Consider the following 22,995-nt stretch of genomic DNA (forward strand, 5'->3'; position numbering starts at 1 on the left):
AAAAGAGCTTTAATCTAGTCTTCCTTCTAACATCTGAGTTCTAGATTCTAGGTATTTCTTTCATATTTTATTTATATGGCTCCACTCTTGCAGACTCGACTGGAACAATTCAGCCATACATTTATCACTTTGATACTAGGCCTTTGTTGTACTAAATGAAAATAAAACTTTATTTAATATTATTTCCTCATCTAACTTGCAATTTCATGGTATCCATTCTTGGCCTGCTTCCTGACCCTTTGTCTGCTTGTTTTACTTTTTATGTTTTTTGAACCTTAAAATTTCCTCTTCTTTCCTTTCCACCGATGCTACTTTTTCCAAAGCAATGCTTCACAGAAGCCCTATTTATATCAAAGTACTGGAATTTCAGGATAGGGAAACATTTGAGTTTTGTACACCTGGAAAGTATGATACAAGGAGAGATAGAAGAGAAAAAAACTGATTGGGTTATATGATGCTGATAGCAATATCAATATCAGATTGATAATTTAATAAGCTAACAAATCTACAAAAGCTACAAGACTTTGTGCTCATACGGAGAACCTTTGAGACGGGGAGAAATGAAAAATGCTGCCCCATAATATATCTTTTACTCTCTCCGGCAACATTGTTGTCCAATGTTTTGGCACTCACAGTAACAATGGTCATGGGGACAAAAAGTCTGGCAGCCAGATAGGAAAGTGAAGTTCTGCAGCAAGTAAACTGGAGTTCAGGATTTCAGATCCCTTCCTTCTCCATGAGACTGACTTTATTTATATGGGAAGTCTTCTCCTTTCTTCCCAAGGAAAATGCTACTTCCAGGCCAGATCATTTATACTGCCTTCAGCTTGTCTCAGGAATTTGTGGGTAATAAGAGGTCAACAGTATGGAACAGGCCATTATTTCTTTCTCAATTTTCTTTTCCAAGCAATGGGAGAATAACCCAGCCCAAGTGTCTTCGGAGTGGGAGAATCTGATATCGAAATCTTGATCACTGAAAAATTGTATAAATTATGATTACAAACCTGAGAAGGTATTTTATTTCTTTGTTAATCAAAACTGAGTACAAGACAGACAAACAGAAAAAAAATCTGCTCAACAGACAAATACATGGATTATGGCCAAGACTGACCAGGACAGGATGCTTGGCAGCAGGCATGTAGACAAGTATATTAGGACAGTGAGGCTTGAAAGAGAAAGTGGCTAAGTTTAAAGGGAAAAATACATCCAGATGACAGAAGTAGAAGGATTATTTCAAATGGTTGGGATTCTTGCTATAATTGACAATAGGCTTGGTTAAAATAGAACAGGAAGATGGCTCCCTCCAATCTCTGCTGTCCAGGGTCACTGAAGTCTTGGAAGAAGGTTTATGGACTGATTAAGGTGGTAGCCGGGCAAATTAAGAGACACTTAATTATAATGATTTGCATTGGTCGTAGCTCAGGACAGATATTCCAACTTCCATCTGTAAAACAGGATTGGAGTCTTCCTTGTCTCATTGGGGCACTGTGTTCAGAATCTGTAATACTAGAATTAAAGGAATGTTTCACATTCATAGGGAGCCAACTGAATTGTTATCAGTGACAAATTTCAGCCTGTTTCACTGTTCCAATAAAGCAAAAACCACCTGTAGGAAAGGGTCATGTATCTCCTGTAATGATATAGTCCTATTGTTAGTCATTGTTTCACCTGGTTTTACCTGGGGATCCACAGTCAGACGTGGCATGGAAGAAGCCCTCCCAGATACAGCTCGTTCCTGAGTATCCACCGGGAGATAACTGCCACAGTTAGAGGGCTGCACTCTTTTAAGCTCTCTAATTTCTGGCTCCTGGAAATAAACACACAGCCAAACTCATGGGATTTCATTTGGTTATACTACTTGCCATTCTCTGCTGGCATTGTTTTTATCCACGTGATGGGAATGGCTTGAGAAGAGGGTTTAAAGGAAGCCCAGTGAATGCTTTTTGTTGGCAAGAGAGAATGAACCTGCCCTTCTTAAGTATGCTGGGTGTGTTTAACACAATTACAAACAGTGACTATATCTTTAGCACTTAAAAAATATACTTACTTCAGTCTAACAAATCAGGGAAATTCAGACTGCCTGCTTTTTCAGCATACATTTTTTTGCATTCAGACATCAAATTTGGATTAAAATAAATACAAATTAAACCCAATTTCAGGATCAGATGTAAGTGCCTTCCTGATTTAAATCTGGCTCCAATGCCTCAGTGATTTGTTTTTTTAAAGCCTGCTGGTTCATAAGTGTGATTTTGTGTGTGTCTGTTTATGAGTGTGTTTGTATATATTTCCCTCCATCAACCATCCATCTACTTAATCATTAGTAAATGTTTTGCCAGGAATGTCCCCAAAGTGATTTTTAGATGCTTATGTAATGCTTTCACTGTTTATCTTTTGCTATGCTCAATGATCAAAATGGATTTTTATTGTTAGGTTAAAAAAAATTAGGAATAGTGTATCAGTCTCCAAACAGAAGTCTGACAAAAGATTTCTTATGTGTTTTTTCAAGCACAGAAAGTCTAAAAAGGCATAATGTATGTATGTGTGCGTAATACAAAATTTATGGATAGAGTGCAACATTCTGAGAAGCACACAGAGAAGAGTGGAAATAAATGCACAATTATACAGCATTGGATTTCAACAAAGGTGGCGCACAAATGTGCACACACACACACACACACACACACACATATTTATTTACATATGCAGACATGAATTCCACCAGGTAATAAGATGGCTGCAAGTGTGGGTCAGAGGTATGTAATTCACATTTGTGTGATATGATTCAACAATTTGGTTTTCGAACATGAACACCAGCATTGAAGACAAAATGAACAAAAGCCCCAAAGCACTGTCTATTATTGTTTATCGTTGAATAACCCACCTGATGAAATGATTATATGCAATGAGAACAAACCAATCAGTAGAATGATAATCAGAATTAATAACTATAACAAACATGAAATTAAAAATTGCTTAATGATATAACTTGCTTAATGATAGTTGAGTATATTTTATGTAATAGTTATTTTACTAAATCTTTGCAACATATGCCTCTTTGTAGCTTAAAATATTTACCATCACCATAATTCAGTCAAACTTCCTGCAATGCCTACTTATCTCTATTGTTAAATAGTTAATAGTCTTTTAACATCTCCATAGATTGTACCAGTTGTGGGATTCAAATATGTGAACAACTGGTTCTCTTTGTGGATGCTGCTTCCAGAAGTCCATTCTGGGCCTGGGTAACAAAAAATTAGCTACTGCTTCTGCTGAAGTAGTGCGAACCAGCTGAATCCCACCACTGGATTGTATACTTCTAGATCTCTAGAAATCCACAATGACAAAAGAAAAATCTAAAAAGAAAAAATAGTGAGTTCTGTAGTATGCTTCCAGATTTTCATCTAGGATACCTAAAATGAAGTAGGTACTAGGGTATCTATTTGAGCAGTAATTTTATGAAAACCTCAGCAATGAATCTCTCATGGAATACTGACCAATTTTTGAAGATATATGAGATTAAACTGACGATAAACAAATCCATATTTTTTTAAAAAAGGATTGTTACTAGTTCTGATAGCAAAAGTAATGGTTATATATGTTACTGCAATAGATCTATTCTTCTTATCCAGAATAAATGAATTCTTGCCTATCAGAAATTTTCTCTGTCAATGTCTAATGGTGAAGCAGCACATTGTTATGGTGAAAGTTTCATCAACAGGATCTACAAAAATCTAAATGTATCTATCAGGATCTCTTTCTAGGACTATCAGCATTTCAGGGTTATAATTATTAACTATTTGAGATGACCTAGTTTCAATATTATGTTCCACAGAATAGCTTTGGAAAAAGAATAATCTGGCTTGTATAACTGAGACCTGGCTGGCCCAGAGGGAGGCGTTCCCCACTCATAAATGTGCCCAGTGGATTATTGAGCATGGCAGCAGCCTAGACCTCAGGGCTGGGGAGGGGGTGTGGCTGTTGTTATCAGAGAATCTCTGGCAGCCTCCGGGGGCATGGCTTCACAAGTGCCAGCTGTGAGACTTTTTTTTTTAGATTGGGCTCAAAGGATCAGGTGGGATTGCTGCTGCTGTACCAGCTTCCCTACTTCATGGCAGCTTCCCTATCTAGGCTCCTGGACCTCACCGCAGGCCTGGCAGTGGGGTTCCCCAGGCTTATAGTTCTGGGGGACTTCAATCTGCCATCCCTGGGGTGGGGTCAGAGGTAGCCCGGGATTTCATGGAAACCATGACTTCCATGGGTCTGTCCCAAGTTATCCAGGGCCCGACTAGGAATAGATGGTCACACACCTGATTTAGTGTTCTTGTTGGAGCACTGCCTAAATGACCTGGAATTGGTGGATTTATCTTTGGTTTCCCTGTAATGTTCAGATCACAGTCTGGTGGCAATGAGTTTCTTGAGAGCTGTACCCCCCGCAGGGAGGCAAGACCTATTAGATTGGTTCACCCCCATCAACTACTAGACCCAGATAGGTTCCAGAAGGAACTGGAGGTTATAACTGCAGATCTGCTGCATAGTCCAGCTGAGCTACTAGTCACTTTTCTAGAATAAGAAGGTGACTGAGACTCTGGGTAGGATTGCACCCATGCAACCTCTCCTCATCCATAGACCTCTCTGTCCTCCATGGTATACAGAGGAATTGAGAGGGATGAAATGGAAGAAGAGACATCTAGAGCGCAGCTGTTAGAAGACAAAGGATGAACTCAATTAAACATGGGTAAGAGCTGCTATTAAGGCCTACCTTGTAGTGATTTGTGTGGTGAAGTGCAAATACTTCTCTGCAATAGTTGTGTCTGCAGATAATTGACCAGTGACACTCTTTTAGGTGAGCCGTCTCCTCCTGGGGAAGGAGACTGAGGTCCACCTGAAGGTGTGTGCTGAGGAATTTGCAGATTTTCTGGAAGACAAAATAGCTCAACTTTGTTCCCAGTTAGATACGGGCATGGTTTCTAGTCTGATGGAGGCCCCTGAGGCAGGTTCTTGCCCTGTTATCTGGGAACAGTTTGACCCTGTTGCTCCTGAGGAAGTAGGCAGGATTATGCATGCAAGCACCTGTGTTTTAGACCCATGTCCCTCCTGGCTTGTGAAAGCTTCTCGGGAAATGACAGGTGGTAGACTCTAGTGGTGATTAATGCTTCTCTACAGGAGGTGGTAATGCCCCAGCACTTTAAGGAAGCTGTGGACTGCCCTCTTCTTAGGATGTCATTGTAGTATAATTTCTGACCTATCTCCCATCTTCCCTTTTTGGGGAAGGTGGTTGAGAAGGTGGTTACTCAGCTGCTCCAGGTTTTTGGATGAAATGGATTATCTAGAGTGCTACCAGTCAGGATTCAGGCCTGGATATGGGTCGTGCTTTTTGATGATTTCTGGTGGGAGCGGGATGTGGGTAGTGTATCCATCCTTGCTCTATTTGACCTCTTGTTGGTTTTCAATACCATCAACCATGGTATCCTTCTGGAGAAGCTTTGGGAGTTGGGAGTGGGGGGCTGTGTGTTATCCTGGTTCACTTCCTTACTCTGTAGCCACTCTCAGTCAGTGTTAATAGGAGGTGAGAGATCCAGCCCTCACCCACTGCTTTGCAGGTCCCGCAGGGCTCGGTACTCTCTCCGCTCCTATTCAACATCTACGTGAAGCCGTTGGGTGAGATCACCCATCACCATGGACTGAGATATCATAAATATGCTGATGATACTCAGCTTTATGTCTCAGCCTGCAACCTCCCTCTCACAGTGCATGGAGTCTGTTAGGGGTTTGGATGGAGAGCAATGGGTTGAAACTGAACCTGGGCAAGACTGAGTTACTCTGGGTTCTTTGGCCCATGGAGAACTTGGATGGGGTGGCATTGCCCCAAACAGACCTTTGTGTAACCTGGGGGTTCTTCTGGACTCATGATTCCTGCTCAAAGAGCAGGTGGCAGTCGTGGCCAGGAGTGCCTTTGTGCAACTGTGGGTTGTGCACCAGTTATACTTTTTCCTGGACCAACAATCCCTATTCATGATCACTCATGCCCTTGTCACCTCCTGTCTTGACTTTTACAATGCGCTCTACATGAGGCTACCCATGAAGAGCATCTGGAAGCTCCAGTTGGTGCAAAATGCAGCAACCCACATGGTTTTGTAGAGACCTTGGTGTATACATGTATCATTTCTCCTACTGGAACTACATTGGTTGCTGATTTGCTTCTGGGTGCAATTCAAGGTGCTGGTTGTCACCTTTAAAGCCCTTAATGGCTTGGCAATATAAATGTTTTAAATAAATAAATAACAGGTTTCATAGTCAAAGAATTTCCGGGAATATGAGGCTTCCTAAAATTGAGACAGGAAAATAAAGTAAGATTAATAAGATTAATAAAATAGACATTATATCATACAATAATATGATGCAATAGAATATCATTACATATTGTATATGTATTGTATAATAGTGTATACAATATACAGCATACAATATATGCAATATATTGTTCAATATATTTTATAAACATGATATAATATAATTATATAATATAACACCACTTGCAATCAATAAGTACAGACACAATTTCACTTGAACTGCTTTTCTGAAATCAATGAAAAGCAGAGAAGCATTTTAAATAAATGGTACATTTATTTACCAGAGATTGCTGTTCTTGGTACTCTCCATGGGCTGAATCCATACATGCCAACTGGAATATCTCTTGAGGAGAGAGTGGACTCAGGGAGGGGAATCCACTACGGCTGCTCCTATAAAAATAGTCCAAATTGAAATGAAAAGAGAATACATCTTCCTGTAACTTCCTCTAACTGTTTTTCTATCTTCTTCAAGATAAAACATCAGTCCCAGGGAAAAAAGATATTTCATAATGAATGACACGCTTTTGTTAGAAAAAAGTGAGCTAACGATTACCAATGTCAAAAATGAATGTGCCATAAAATTATTTTCCAAGGGAAAACTTGCCAGATCCATGCCAGGTTTTAGGAAAACCCATTGTTGTTATTTGCCCATCCTTCTGAAGCACTAGAAATAATAAAGCAACAAATAACAACTACAACCAAGAAGATCCGCAGATAGGTAGTGGAATTTGTAAGTTCAGCAGACAGTATGCAGAATTTCCAATATCAGTCAAACCAGAAACATTCTACCAATCCATCAATGGAGAGAATGCAGAAAACTAGTCAACACTTGATGAAGAAGAAGCAGTGGAGTTCTGGGCACAGCTATGGAATAAGAATTACAACAATAATGCAGCTTGGATAAAAGAGGTGGCTAAGAATAAAAAAAGAAGTTGAAATGAAAGAACTTGTAGTAACAGCAGAAATGGTGGAGAAACTGCAAGGAAGATCAAGAACTCATCAGCACTAGGCAAAGATTAACTGCATTTTTTTGTTGTTAAAATACCTGTCTGGTCTACAGCCACTCAATGACAAGCAGTTTAACAACATTCTGCAAGGAGGTGAAATTGGAGATTGGTTAACATCTGACAAAACTTACCTAATAATGAAAGATCCAACAAAAGAGAAAGCACCAGGCAATTACAGGCCAATTACCTGTTTACCAACAACTTACAAATTGCTAGCTACTGTGGTAGCTGATACAATCCAACAGCATCTAGCTGAAAAAAAAGTTCTTTACACCTTAGCAAAAAGGAAACTACCTAACTGACAATAAGATTTTAGAAAACTGCAAAAGAAAGAAGATCAAACTGAATGTGGCTTGTATTGCTTCAACTCCTTGTCACATGATTGGATAATCAAGTGCCTAGAAATAACAGGAATCAGTAGAAACATCAGAAGCTTCATGAAAGATCAGTGATACAATAGAAGACACAGTTGCTGGTTAATGGTGATGTTCTGGGAGAGGTTAATATCAACAGAGGAATCTTTCAAGGAGACTCACTCTCACCATTACTGTTTGTCATTGCACTGATTCCTCTGTCAACAATATTGAACAAATCAGGCCATGACTGTCAAATATCAAAAATTTCTGCCATGCTATCTCACCTTCTTGACGTGAATGATCTGAGTGGAAAAACAACATCTAAAATAGAATCACTGATCAATACTGTCCATATATATAAAACCAAGATATTATAATGGAGTTTGGACTGGACAAATGTGGTCCTTAACAAGGGAAAAATAGTGAAATCTGTAGTGATCAAAATGCTCTATAGAAATAGTAGCAAGAGTTTGAAAGACAATCACTACAAATACTTGGGGATCTTTCAAGCTGACAACATCAAGAGCACTAGAGACAAGAAGGTTAGAAGTAAATAGATCATGAGACTGATGAAGATCGTGAAGTCCAAACTCACCATTAAAGCAATTAACATTTTGACAATTCCAGTTATTAGATACACAGCTGGAATAATGGACTGGACTCAAGCAGAATTAAAAGCCCTTGATAGCAAGACCAGAAAAATAATGACAATGAATCATTCCCTTCATCCATGCAATGACAGATTCTATTTACCAAGGAAAATAGGTGGGTGTGAAATGTTGCGAGTGCACTAGAAATTGAAAAAAATTAAAAAAGGGCATTGGAAGAATATCTGAAGGATATTGAAGAAGATGCACTGAAGCTAGTATACCAGTATACCATACTGAGTACTGGAGAGACCAAACTGGCCTACAAGAAAGACAAAATGAAGATTAGAAAAATAGATATGGAAAGGCAAAGCATTACATGATCAGAACATTAAAACAATAGAAGACATACAGTATATAATAACAAGACCTGGCAAATGGCTAGGAGCTGGAAAGTTGAAAAAAGAGATAGAGGGGCTAATTCTGGTTGCATAAGACCAAACCTTAAGAACAAATACATACAAAGACAGCATTGAGAAGACAGCAACAAAAAGCAAAAGCTACCTCTGTAAACAAGGTGATGAAACAGTGGGCCACCTAGTTAATTGCTGCAAGAAGACTGCAGACACTGACTACAAACAAAGGCACAATAAAGTAGCAATAATGGTGCATTGAAAGATCTGCAAGAAATACATAAGCGAGAATTGGTAAGGCCACAAAATGTCAAACTAATAAAAAAACAAGCTAAAATGCTCTGGGACGTTAGAATTCAAGCACCTTGCCACATAACACCCCAGACTTAACAATTGTTGATATGAATGACAAAAAATCTGGATAGTGGAAAACCTGGAGAAAGCAGAATAGAAGAGAAAGAACTAGAGAAAATCACAGAATACAAAAACTTGTAAATAGAAGTAGAACAACTCTGACAAAATAAAGCAAAAATAGTACCAATAGTGATAGGCTTCTAAGGGTGCAATCCCAAAACATCTAAAGCACCACTTGAACATCATCAACATTGACAAAATCACTATCAATCAATTGCAAATGGCAGTTTTAATTGGAACAACTTGCATCTTTAACACAACCAAATATCTACTATTCCAGGTCCTTGGGAAGGACTTGATAGATGGATAAAAATGCCAAATCCAATCTAAACATCTGGCTGACTGTGTGACCACCACCACCACCAACAACAATATCCTGAGACGATATCTGTAATACCATCAAACATCCACATCTGCCTATCTCAGGTCCTTGGTAAGGACTCGATAGGCTGACAAAAATGCCAAATCCAGTCTGAACACCTGACTGACTGTGCGATTATCATCATCATCATCATCATCAGTTATTGTTAATAATAATTTTACAATGAAAAGAACTAAACAACTACTATCTTGTATTGTTGACATTATTATCATATAATAAAAGTAAAAAAAACCCCTGAAACCAGTTAAAATTACACATTATACTCCATTGACAGTATACTCACATTTTTAATTCTGGATGATGGAAGTAAGAAATGCTTATAGGTTTGCAAGTTAGTTTTGTCAAGAAGTACAGTAGTGAGATAGTAAGATAGGTTAGAGATTGTGTTAAAAAATGAGGGGTTGGCTTTGCCAAAATACTGTTTGAATCAAAAGCATTAATGTTTTTGTTTCTAAACAGAATTTTTAAAGTCAATGTAATGCTTGTTAATGTGAACTGTTGTTTATCAAAATTGCCTCAGAAATGGCTGAAACATAGGAAATATTTCCAGAAGTGCATATAATCTTCACCAGAAGGTTCACTGAATGCTATCTTTATTCTGAGTTATTCCTATTGTTTTGTATTCAGACTTGCGCTGGTTAGCACATTGCACTAGGCTGTAACCTTACATCTGGTTTATTGAATAAACCACAGTTATGTTTCACCCATCATACTAAGTCATAAACCATGGTTGCATTTACATAACACATTGAGTTTCAAGCAAAGGATAACATGTTCAACAAACCCAGTCAAAGAGAGAAGCATGCTTTAATATAGATCAAGACTGTGGAAGTTTTAATGGAGGAATGGATAAGAATCAAAATGCAATGTGACTTCCTGATTATTCTCCTCCTCTCATTCTACCTTTATTGTTCAGACCAAGTTCTGCATTTTTATTGCAATCTCAGTAGTTGAAAATGTAGTAATAGTAGTAGTAGTAGTAGTAGTAGACGTAGACTTTATTGTCATTTCAACAATATACAGTACAGTACATAGTGAAACAAAACAACATTTCCCTAGGACCAAGGTGCTACATCAGATGACACGAATAAAAAAAAAACAGAACACAAACTACACATAACTCTAAACTAAAAACTTAAAAAACTACAAATACAACTATTTATAGTTTCAGTTTCTTCATGTTGAGAATTCTAATGGCTTATAGGAAGAAACTGTTACACAGTCTGGATGTCCGAGTCCGAATGCTCCTGTACCTCTTTCCAGATGGCAAAAGAGTGAAGAGTGTGTATGAAGGGTGTGTGTAATCAGCCACAATGTTTCTGGCTTTACGGATGCAACATGTGATGTAAATATCCATGACAGAGGGGAGAGCAACCCCGATGATCTTCTCTGCCATCCTCACTATTCGCTGTAGGGTTTTGCGATCAAAACTGTGCAGTTTCCAAACCAGGCAGTAATGCAACTGCTCAGGGTGCTCTCAATAGTCCCTCTGTAGAAGATTGTGAGGATGTGTGGTGGAAGCTGTGAATTCCTCAGTTTCCTCAGAAAGTATAGACGCTGGTGGGCCTTCCTTATTATGGAACAGGTGTTGAGGGACCAAGTGAGATTCTCCGCCAAGTGAACACCAAGAAATTTGGTGCTCCTTATGATGTCCATAGGGACGCGGTGGCTCAGTGGGTTAGGACGCTGAGCTTGTCGATCGGAAGGTCGGCAGTTTGGCGGGTCGAATCCCGAGTGCCGCGTAACAGAGTGAGCGCCTGTTACTCGTCCCAGCTTCTGCCAACCTAGCAGTTCGAAAGCACGTAAAAATGCAAGTAGAAAAATAGGGACCACTACGGTGGGAAGGTAACAGCGTTCCGTGCGCCTTTGGCGTCTAGTCATGCCGGCCACATGACCACGGAGACGTCCTCGGACAAGCGCTGGCTCTTCGGCTTTGAAACGGAGATGAGCACCGGCCCCTAGAGTCGGAAACGACTAGCACGCATGTGCGGGGGAACCTTTACCTTTACCTTATATGATGTCCATGAAGGAGCCATCGATGATCAGCGGAGAGCGGTCATATTTTGTCCTCCTGAAGTCAACAACCATCTCTTTTGTTTTATCTACATTCAGAGACACGTTGTTGGCTTTGCACCAGTCTATTAGCTTCTCCACCTCCTCTCTATACAGTATGCTGACTCATCGTTCTTGCTGATGAGACCCACCACAGTCGTGTTATCAGCAAACATAATGCTGTGGTTTAAACTGTGCATTGCTACGCAGTCGTGTGTCAGCAAGGTGAACAACAGGGGACTGAGCACACAGCCCTGAGGGGCCCCAGTGTTCAGTATGATGGTGTTAGAAATGTTATGCTGTTAACCAGCACAATTACCTTCTATTCCTTCATAGTTCATATTTAACAGTTTATTATCAAGATCTTTGGGTTTATTTGTAATATCTCTCTTAGATTAGATTCCCTACCACTATAGCTTTGTATCTTGAGTAAGATTCAGTGAAAAAAGGAATTTGCACGGATTACAAACACGAAAGCCAAGGTGGTATTGTTTACTCAAACATCTGCACTTACAGTCCTGAAATAGTGTCTTGCTGAAGGTAAGGCAAAGCTTTGGCATTGGAAATGATCTCCTGAGGAAGAGATGAAGGCTCCATGCGCTGGAACATTGGGGCATTTTTCTGAGTTTAAAAAAAGAAAATGACAGCAGTTTCAATTAGGTAAAATAATAACATAGTGAAGATATGGATTTACAACTTCCATCATGTTCAATGCCTAGAATAGCTAGATGTGATGAGAATTACACTCTAACACATTTAGAGGGCAATAGATTTGGAAAAACTACTCCCAAGGAAGGGGAAAATAATACTGAAAGTGCCAGTAATTTTATGTAAGCTAAATGAGACACTGCTGGGTTAGCAAATACAAATCACTTCAATTACTTTCCTTATGAAAATTTATTACATAGCATAGCTTCATTCTCCACTTTCCCCACATCTTTCTACCACTTTTCTCTATATTCAAAGAACTGTTTTGCATAAGTGTTGTATTTTTAACATAATCCATGTTTCGAGTCCTTCCACATGCAAGGGCTGTGCTGTTCTGAGACCTGTGCCATTCTTCCAGAAGAAACAATGCAAAAGCAGATTTTTAGCATTTTCTTTAGAATTCCATGGTGGCCCCCATGGCTGGAAATTTCCACCATCTCAGCTCCTGAAGTTTTATCATCCCTCCTGGACTGAAGCTCTGTGGCACTTTATCATCTTTCCCTGTTGCCTTCCTGCTGCTTGGAATGGCTGTTTCTTGGTGGAATGGGTTTGTATGGACAGCGGCCTGCTGTTGGTTTGCTTGTCTGCTTTTCTGCTCACTACAAAGCATTGCTGGTGAGGGGGGAAATAATGAAGTTCCAATATATTGCTTCCCTACTGCAACCTGCAAGCAAGCGCTGGCCATCTCAAAGAAGGGAAGGGAGAGTATTTGCATAGTAGCAACAAATAAATACTCTAGGAAGCTAAGGGAATGCACAGCTGATGGTATCCAAGGGGTCTCAGGGAGGTTAAGGATACACATATTGTACAGACTCCTATAAAAAGAACTCCTAGGATGCATAAAAATGTGGGAAAAGAGAAGTCAAATCAAGAATCCTGCCATTGCATTTTCCTTTTTACCAAAAATATGCATCGTCTTCTATCTTGCTACAATGATTCTTATTAGCTGCCCTACAGAAACTGCAACAGAACTTTATACAATATATTCTTGGAAATCACCCTTACTGTATTTATTACATGCATCATAGATTACATGTTAATTCTTATGCAAATAAACTACCACATCCCCTATTAGTGCTTTTCATACAAATCTAATTGCCAGAAAATCTGAATGGCTGGCTTTCAACCCACAATGAAACAAGATCACTTATATTTTTCCTCTGGCAGAATCATACCTGTTCTTCCAGCTGCTGTCTTTGCTTTTTAGCTTTGCTCTGCTTATAGTAGTCCATTATCATCATGGCTGCATAGATTTTCCCAACTGTCAGATCTGTAGCTGGAGGTAAAAGATGTAACCATGTTAACCAAAATAGAATCCTTTACTCTGCTAAGAGAACTGGAATCAGGGACATACAATTTTGCACATGTGTAGGGCAGAAAAGAACACATATTTATAAGCTTGGCTCTGAATTTTCAGACCCTATAATTTGGAGGGAGCTAGTAGCCCTTAGATGAGCTGTAGATCATAGAAAGATTGATGCCTTGGTGACTGCATAGCATGTTTCTAAAAGGTTAATAGTTGACCCTAATATCAGAATAATATTTATAATACCGAAAGCTATTGGTAGTTAAAGCTAAGTTGTGAAAGGAGTGATGTGTCTGAATATTATTTACATGTGGATGCATTTGTATTTTCATGTATTTTTCTGCTTTTTGTCTCTCTATAAAGTAGGCTTAAAGTTTAAATAATGTGGATTAGCAAGAGGAATTTGCTTATATTAAATTCCTTCTCTTTTATCTTTCTGAATCCCACTTGGTAGCCCTAATTCCTAAACAATAACTTACTTTTTGGCATAGGCACCAATAGATCTAGCATCTTCTGAGAAAGGTGAGGCCAAATGGTCAGTATCTCCTTCTGGAGCTCAGAGTCTAACTGTTGCCAGTCTGCACCACCTATAAGGGAGCAGATCAAAAGAACTCTAAACAAAGTGGAGAGAAAGAGAAGGAAAGAGAAAGAGAAAACAAGGAAGCTGGACTCATTATTTATCCATTTTGTTTCCCAACTTCCTCTAAGCTTAATGACACCAGAGATAAGAACCCTTCTTTAATTCCAATTGACTACTAAGGGCCAAATCTGTGAAGTCCTGGAGGATACCAACAAGACTTAAATTTAGCGAAGTATCCAAACCAGTACTCCTCAATCTTTAATTAATTAATCCATCAGTAGTATCCTTGCAGATCAGATGAGATATTTATAATATATGTATGCACACATTAATTCTTCATTGTTTCACATTCTCCTCTGGAAATTTTGATGTCAGACAAGATTCCCATTACACAATTACTAAATTTCTGAAATTTCCTATTTCATTTCTTGTTTCCTATTTCATGCACTATACTAGCAGAGTTGGTTTAGCAGCATTTTTTTTCCATGACTGGAAAAAAAACTAGACATGAAATTATTCTTAGAGAATCAGATTATTTTGAGTCATAAGGTCTATGTAGATTACAAGTTAATTGATCTTGGGATGTTCTCCATTTTTCCCTGTCAAAAAGTAAATTTTTAACTCTTGGCTATTTCAGTTTACTTACTTTACTTTCCCATTTATCCCTGGACCCCTACCTTTTGCGATCTTAATATCAAGAGCTGTTCTAATTAATGCCATCAAGGTGGAAGTGAAATGCACCGTGTTGTCTTCAGCCACCGGCATGTTCATCAGGACCAGTCTCTGCATAAAACAGGTGGAGAGAGGGGAATCAGGCAGAAAACTGTTTGAAAAACTGTCTCAAAGGAAAATGCTTAAAATGCATAAACTAGAACAGCCAAAAAGGAGGGCAAGGATCGCCCCCATCCCCTCCAACCTATCCAATTCCCTTTGGCATGGTCTTTTGCCCTTTTTTATTCACCTTGCCAAGGATATGTGTTCTTTTACTGACTTAGAGTAAGACGGACAAGATAACCGATCAGGTTCCTTCACAATCACATCTGTGATTGTGGGAAAAGAATCCAAACTCTCTGATTCCATTAAAAGGAGAAGCCACTCTAGTTTACTTCTGCATCTCCCATTTAAGAACATTTTTTTAACTTAATAAACTCAGAACTCTTAGCTATATCCTGGCGCCCCCTTTTTGAGTTTCCTTCAAAAGAGGTCTTGTTGGCAGCAAATGATTGCCCATGCAATGGTTCCATTTTATCTGAAGTTGAAGAGGGAGGAGAGAAAGTGAAAATAAAGAGAAATTGATGAGTCAGGAGTGAGTGAATGGGTCATGCTCCTTTTAACCTTGAAGGGGAAAATGAAATGGCCAAATCCACTTCCCAGAATGTATATATTGCTTTGTCAATTCCTATACTATTCTTCCCATCACACCAACCACCCTCTTTCTTGAGATTTCAGTATCTATCATAAAATGAGGTTTGTGAGATTAAGACTCATGGAATATTTTTGTTTCCATGTCTACAGAATCTTTAAAAAAGGGCCTTAAGCTTTTGAAACTAAATGGCACCATTGTAGCATGCACAAAGCTGAACATAAGTTGCCCTCAGCTAAAATCTTGGATAATACAGAAAATTGACAATCCCATATAACTATTTAGAGAACCAGGGTTTGCAATCCTAATATTTAAGCATTCGGACCAGAACTTTCATGCAGAAGTATTAGGAGATGGGATCAAAAAGGTAAAGATGCTAAGTGCAACTGCATAACCAAAAACCCCTTTTTGTATACAGGTAATATTCAGCTTATAACCACAATTGAGTCTGGAATTATGGTTGTAAGTCATGAGAGTTGTTAATTGAGGCACCCATGTGATCCTCTCACCTACTGACCACATCCTGGCTTTTGCCATTGCAGTTGTTAAACAACTGTGTGGGTCATTAAGCAGAGCATGAAATGCCTCAGGAGGTAGGGAAGGCTCTGGGAAGCCTGAGACAGGCCCACAATGCAGCACTTCCCCAGATCACATTTGGCCTTCCCCATCCATTGCACAGCCTCCCAGCCTATTAGGCTGTATACCATCGGCCTCCTGCTCCTCCTCTTCCCATGGGGGGAGGGAAATAAGTGAGTGGGGCAGCTGCAGCATCCTTACAATTGATTGTAAGGGTGGGTTGATTATCAAGTGCCCAAATTTTTTGACTGTGGAGGCATTGCAGTAGCCACAAATTTGGGTGCAGATCATAAGTCCCTTTGTTCAGTGCCATTGTAATTTCATATAGTCACAGAATGAATAGACATAAGTTGAGGACTACCTTGTATCAAAAATTTTCAATCATAGTCATCTTTACTTTTTTTAACCTCCTCCTCCCATACAGTTGTTCTGCTTTCATGATGCAAATATCACTGAAATCAAACTATCACTTCTACATCACCCCCATTTTCACTCCCCAAATGCTTAGGAGCCCTTTGGAGTGAACCGTGGCTACTTTCCTTTCTGCTGACTTGAAATCATGAGAAGTGAACATCACTGCCACATCCTCAAGTCCTTTTTGCATTTTATACAAAAGGTGGAGATAAGACAAACCAGCCAAACACCAATACCGTAATCTGGCATTTTGCATACCAACTCCTGAAGACAAGGACAACACCAATGAAACTCTCCCCAGTTAACTAGACCTCAGACTAACATTTCTACTATAGGTTCTGAAAATCAAGAGACATGAGGAACAGTTATATCCAAACAGAAATGTAGCCACAGCATCCCCAAACAAAAATAAATAAGTGTGTGTGTGTGTGTGTGTGTGTGTGTGTGTGTGTGTGTGAGAGAGAGAGAGAGAGAGAGAGAGAGAGAGAGAGAGAGAGAGAGAGAGAGAGAGTAAGAGAGAGAGAGAATGACAGAAAGAAAATATCCTAGCTTCAGTGCAGCTTCCATTACATCTATCTATCTATGAGTTAGAAATGAATTAACCCAGCCCTTCAATACTATATGAATAATGAGGTATTAGCACAGGATCCTCAGACCTATGCCTCAATATCGGCCCCGGCGGACATGTTGGCGAATTCCTGGACTTAATACATCTGCTGGGATTGCCTCTCTCCGCCGTTAGAAGATTGCCTGGACTGGCGGATGGGTGCTTGGGAAAGAATGTTCCTGTTCTTCCCCCCCCCCCCGGACTGGTGGCGCTGGCCGGAGATGCGAGGATTGACAGAGGCCTGGCCTGCCTGTTCTTACTTTTCCGGCTGACAGGCAGGCATTATGGCTAGCTCCATGCCTGATGGGAATTAAGATCCCTACTATTGATAGTCCAGTGTGGCTGGGACCGGACCGTGGTGGGAGGACGGTTTTGGACTGGCCAGTAACCACCTCACTGGTGTGAGAGACCAGTTGGGGTGGCCCTGGCTCAGGATCCCCTTTTCTCTCTCTGCTCCTGATTGGACTCCTCAGCCGGAGTGAGAGGACGACTGAGGTTGTCCCTTGGATTTCCATCTCAGGTGAGAGCTGAGATGGCTTTGCAGACTAGGAGAGGTGCCTACTGGACTTTTTACCATCTATACACCATCATTGAGCGATCCTTTGGACACAACATCTGCCCTAAAAGACTATCTCAGCGCAGTATGATTTATTATTACTCCGAAGCGGGCTTGTATGCCCTTAGGGCAGTTCCTGCCTCATGGACGCGACCTGTCGCCTGTTTCCATACTCCCCTTAATGACGATCCCAAGCTTTGGGATTCCGAGAGGTGGCTGGGCTTAGATAGGGGCCTCGAGTCAAGACATGCTAAGAGGCCCCTGATAAAATTTTTAGCCGGTTATTTTAAGAGGTTAGGGAGGGGGAGGGAGGGGGGGTAGGGAGGGAATCTTTAACCGGCACTCAGTCTGGTCCTGTTAGAGGTCCTGACGGGACGGGGTCGGGGGAGGTGGCTGCTGGTTCTGGGAATGTGGGGGTGGGGCTTCAAATCCCCACGGCGATAGGGAATGGCAGCAGGTGTTTGCGCGGAGGGCCATATCAACATCTGGGATCGCGCCCCCGCTATCTCCGAGTGGTGGCGCGCTCCGACCCTCCGGTTAGCACCCTCCTACCCGGGGATGAGGGTGATCAGGCCCCTGAGCTCAGGTTGGTCTATTTTAACGCTAGATCCGTAGTTAACAAAGCTCCCCTCATCCGTGATCTGATCGAGGAGGAATGTGCGGATCTAGCGTGCATCACGGAAACTTGGTTGGGTTCGGAGGGAGGGGTGCCTCTCACCGAGTTATGCCCGCCAGGTTTCCGGGTGCTGCACCAGCCACGGGCTCAGGGCAGGGGTGGTGGGGTGGCAGTGGTTATTCGGGAGACTTTGTGTCCCCGGGAGGCCACCATTGTCCAGATGGCCGGGAGTGAATCCCTCCTCTTGAGATGTGGTCCTCGGGTTCAGTTGGGCTTGTTGCTCACATACCTGGCGCCCAGCTGTGTGGCAACAGCCCTGCCTGAGCTGCTCGACACCCTCTCAGGGTTGGCGGTGGAGTTCCCCAGGCTTATAGTCCTGGGTGACTTCAACCTGCCATCACTGGGGGGGTCGTCGGAGTTAGCTCGGGAGTTCATGGCTTCCATGACAGCCATGGGCCTGACCCAGGTTATTGAGGGCCCTACTCACGAGGGGGATCATACTCTCGACCTGGTGTTCCTGTCTGGACAGTGGTTGGATGATCTGGGAGGGGGTTCTCCGTCCATCACCCCTCTGTCATGGTCAGATCATCACCTCCTGAGGCTGGTTTTCCGTCATGCCATCCCCCGCCGCTGGGTGGCGGAACCGACCAGGTGGTTCCGCCCCAGGCGCCTAATGGACCCGGACCGGTTCCAGAGGGCGCTTGGGCCGATACCTATCACCCTTACCCACAGCCCAGTCGATGCTCTGGTGGAGGCCTGGGAAACGGCTGCCACCAGGGCACTCGACTGTGTTGTACCCATGCGACCTCTGACTCGGCGCAGATCCCGCTGGGCTCCATGGTTCTCGGTGGAGCTCCGGGAGATGAAGCATCGGAGACGAGGTCTAGAGAGCGGTTGGAGATCCAGCCGATCCGAATCCGACCGATTGCAGTTAAGAACCTTTATAAGGTCTTATCTTGCGGCGATAAGGACGGCGAAGTCTAACTACTTTGCCGCCCTTATCGCGTCCGCAGATAATCGCCCGGCCGCCCTGTTTAGGGTGACTCGCTCCCTCCTTAACCAGGAGGTGAGGGAGGATCCCTTGCAGGGACGAGCCGAGGAGTTCAGTCATCATCTGACGGACAAAATCGCTCGGATCCGGACCGGCTTGTACTCTGACTGGGCAGAGTCTGATGTGGAGGAATCAGGCGGTCTTGAGCATGTTATCTGGACTGAGTTCGACCCTGTTTCCCCTGATGATGTGGACAGGATCATGGGGAGACTGAGCTCCACCACCTGTTTGTTGGATCCGTGCCCCTCCTGGCTAGCTTATGCGGCTCGGGAGGGAACACGAGGCTGGTTCCATGCAGTAATAACTGCTTCTTTGAAGGAGGGTGTCTTCCCTGCCGCCTTGAAGGAGGCGGTGGTGAGACCCCTCCTCAAGAAGCCTGCTTTGGACCCGGCTGTTTTAAACAACTATCGTCCAGTCTCCAACCTTCGCTTTCTGGCGAAGGTTGTTGAGAGTGTGGTGGTGCATCAGCTCCCTCTGTTCCTGGAGGAAACTGATTATCTGGACCCGTACCAATCGGGCTTCAGGCCCGGACACAGCACGGAGACGGCATTGGTCGCGCTGGTGAATGATCTCTGGAGGGCTAGGGACAGGGGTTGCTCCTCTGTCCTGGTCCTATTAGATCTCTCAGCGGCTTTCGATACCATCGACCATGGTATCCTGCTGCGGCGTCTCAGGGGGTTGGGAGTGGGAGGCACCGTTCTACGGTGGTTCTCCTCCTACCTCCAGGGCCGCTCGCAGTCGGTGTTGACAGGAGGGCAGAGATCCGCCCCGAGGTCTCTCATTTGTGGAGTCCCTCAGGGGTCGGTTCTCTCGCCTCTCCTGTTCAACATCTATATGAAGCCGCTGGGCGAGATCATTCGTGGTTTTGGGGTGGGGTATCACCAGTACGCTGATGATACCCAACTTTTTCTTTCCACCCCGAACCAACCCAGTGATGCCCTCCCCGTGATGTCCCGGTGCCTGGAGGCGGTTCAGGTCTGGATGGGGAGAAACAGGCTTCGTCTCAATCCCGCCAAGACTGAGTGGCTGTGCATATCGGCGTCTCGGGTTAACCAAGTTATTCCACCTCTAATGATGGGGGGTGAGGTGTTACCCCCCGTTGATAGGGCTCGCAACTTGGGCGTCCTCCTGGATTCACGGCTCAATTTTGAAGATCACATAGGAGCCGTGTCCAGGGGGGCTTTTGCACAGGTTCGCCTGGTGTGCCAGTTGCGTCCCTATCTGGACCGAGACGCCCTACGCACAGTCACTCATGCGCTTGTGACCTCCCGTTTGGACTACTGTAACGCTCTCTACATGGGGCTGCCCTTGAAGACCACTCGGAGGCTTCAACTGGTGCAGAATGCGGCCGCGCGAGTTGTAATGGGGGTTTCCCGATACTCCCATGTAACACCTCTACTCCGCGAGCTGCATTGGCTTCCGGTTGCCCTCCGGGTGAAATTCAAGGTGCTGGTTATTACCTATAAAGCCCTACATGGCCTGGGTCCGGGTTATTTGAGGGAACACCTGCTGCCGGCATCAAACGCCCTTCGCCCAGTGCGCTCCCACAGGGAGGGTCTGCTCAGGGTTCCGCCGGTGAGAGATTGCCGGCGGGTGACACCCAGGGATAGGGCCTTCTCAGTGGGGGCGCCTGCCCTCTGGAACCAGCTGCCGGTGGAGCTGAGGACTGCTCCCGACCTCCGATCATTCCGCCGGGGCCTGAAGACCTGGCTCTTTGAGCTCTCGGGCCCAGGCTGAGGAGAAAATTTTAACTGGGGTTTTTAGTGTACAGGGTGAATTTAATGCTTTTTAACTGGTTTTAACTTTTGTATGTTTTGATTTTTAATTCCCTGTAAACCGCCCTGAGTCCTCAGGGAAAGGGCGGTATACAAATGCAACTAAATAAATAAATAAATAAATAAATATTTTCAGGCTGCTACTTTTTCCAGAATAGACTGGACCCATTTTTCCATCTAATCTCTTACACATAGCAAGAACCTGTCCTGCAAATTACTTTGAAGCTGCTAGACCTATTGGATGCAGTATTATCACACTAGCCACAAAACAGCTTATCACCTTCTCCAGCTCAGCTTCAGGGGTATCACTTTTTGCCTTCCAGGCTGTCAAAGCAACTCTTGTAGAACTTTTTTTAAAGTCAAAATCTCTGCTGAAAAGATTTCAATTTAATGAGCATGTCATGCTCCATTTTATATTTCCATGAATCAATGGGAAGAAGTTGCAGTTTTTAAAGTAGTTTCTCATTTTCTTCTGATGTAGTTGTCCTACTCCAAAGTCTTTGCTTAGTTCAGACTTTTATACAGATTACAGTTCAATCTCACATATCAGAAGTATGGTATTATGTTTGAGCTGAGAGCCACACTTGGCCTTTAAATAGCATGAGGGGGATTGCATTCCTAAAAGCAGGCAGCCCAGGATAATTTCATTAAAATGTATTAGATGTTATTAATATGAATGTTTTCATGTAGCTAACAATTTTCCATTTCAAACAAACTCCTAAGTACTGCTGATAGAAATTTCTGGAGGGACTCTGCATACTCAGAAATAAAACACAGGGCATATTCCCAGATACATTTATAGCCTTAAGTGTGTAAATTACTTTAATATCATGAGCACTTGCTCTAATACAGTTAATCATATTGGTATAAACTACTTTATATTTGAACTTTAGCCCAAATAGCCAAAAACGTCTAATCCAGATGGGAAAGGTTCAGAGAGGATTCATATTCAGTCCCGGGACATTTCTACTAAAATAGCTGGATGGAAACCACATCTGAATGCATAAAGAACATTTGCTCTAATGCTAAACAAAAACCTTTTGAAACTTATTCTGCACCTCCTTACCTTTTGTAGTCAATAGAATAACTGAACAGATGTCCTATCAATCATAATACTCCGTGCAAAACTAAATTATTGAGTATTCGTTACCTAACATTACAGCTACCAATATTGTTTCTCTTGGATCTACCCTCACAATGTTGTGTGCCTGCACAAAAACTAATTTTCAACATTGCTTGCATTAATCAATGGGCCTTTCTCTTTTATAATGCTATTGCAAACAGAGTCATAAGGATTTGAAACATATCATCAATAAATATTAAGATAGGAAGGAACACAATATGAAATGAAATAATGGAATTCATCAAACACTTCTTTTATCTCCCACCACCCCTTACCATTATTCCTTTCCCATTTCTTGCTAATCAGAAGCCCATAAAGGAAAGAAGGGTTGTTCTACCTTATAAGCAACTTTGGAGGGACATCTCTTCCCGAGGCCTAGTGGTGGGGACATGAGAGTCAGCATTTCATACATCTCAGTGTAATGGATGCGGCCACTGCTCATGTGCAAGGAGGAGAGAGGATAAAGGAAATGGGGAGGGGAGAGCAAGATGCAGAAAAACAAAAGAAAAAGGCATTCCCAGAAGTAAAAGACCCAAATAAATCAGAATATAGGAAACAGAAGAGAGAGAACAAAAACAAACAAAAAGACAAACAGGAAAAGAACAGGAAACCCATTAATCAATGTAAATCATACATGACAGTTTGTGCTGATGTGATTTATAGCATCCCTAACACAGACCCAGGAACGCCACCAATACGAACTGCCTGCCTTTCCATTGCTCTGTGGATGTTTTTATGGCCAGTTCTTTCAAATGTAGT

At 42.2% G+C, this 22,995-nt stretch overlaps 1 protein-coding gene across 1 annotated transcript in view; it reads right to left on the bottom strand.

Annotated features, from left to right (window-relative positions):
• CACNA1E (calcium voltage-gated channel subunit alpha1 E) overlaps window positions 1-22,995 on the bottom strand; it is a gene marked incomplete at both ends in the record, with an annotated part of 378,714 nt that overhangs the window by 15,326 nt on the left and 340,393 nt on the right. The window contains 7 exons of the mRNA XM_081322491.1: window positions 1,679-1,807; window positions 6,632-6,740; window positions 12,076-12,182; window positions 13,445-13,545; window positions 14,055-14,162; window positions 14,833-14,938; window positions 22,574-22,670. Of these exons, the coding sequence (XP_081178617.1) occupies window positions 1,679-1,807; window positions 6,632-6,740; window positions 12,076-12,182; window positions 13,445-13,545; window positions 14,055-14,162; window positions 14,833-14,938; window positions 22,574-22,670 (757 nt within the window). The remainder of the gene's footprint in view (window positions 1-1,678; window positions 1,808-6,631; window positions 6,741-12,075; window positions 12,183-13,444; window positions 13,546-14,054; window positions 14,163-14,832; window positions 14,939-22,573; window positions 22,671-22,995) is intronic.

The sequence above is a fragment of the Vipera berus genome (genome assembly GCF_964194415.1).
Source record: "Vipera berus genome assembly, chromosome: 3".
NCBI classification, from domain to species: Eukaryota; Metazoa; Chordata; class Lepidosauria; order Squamata; family Viperidae; genus Vipera; species Vipera berus.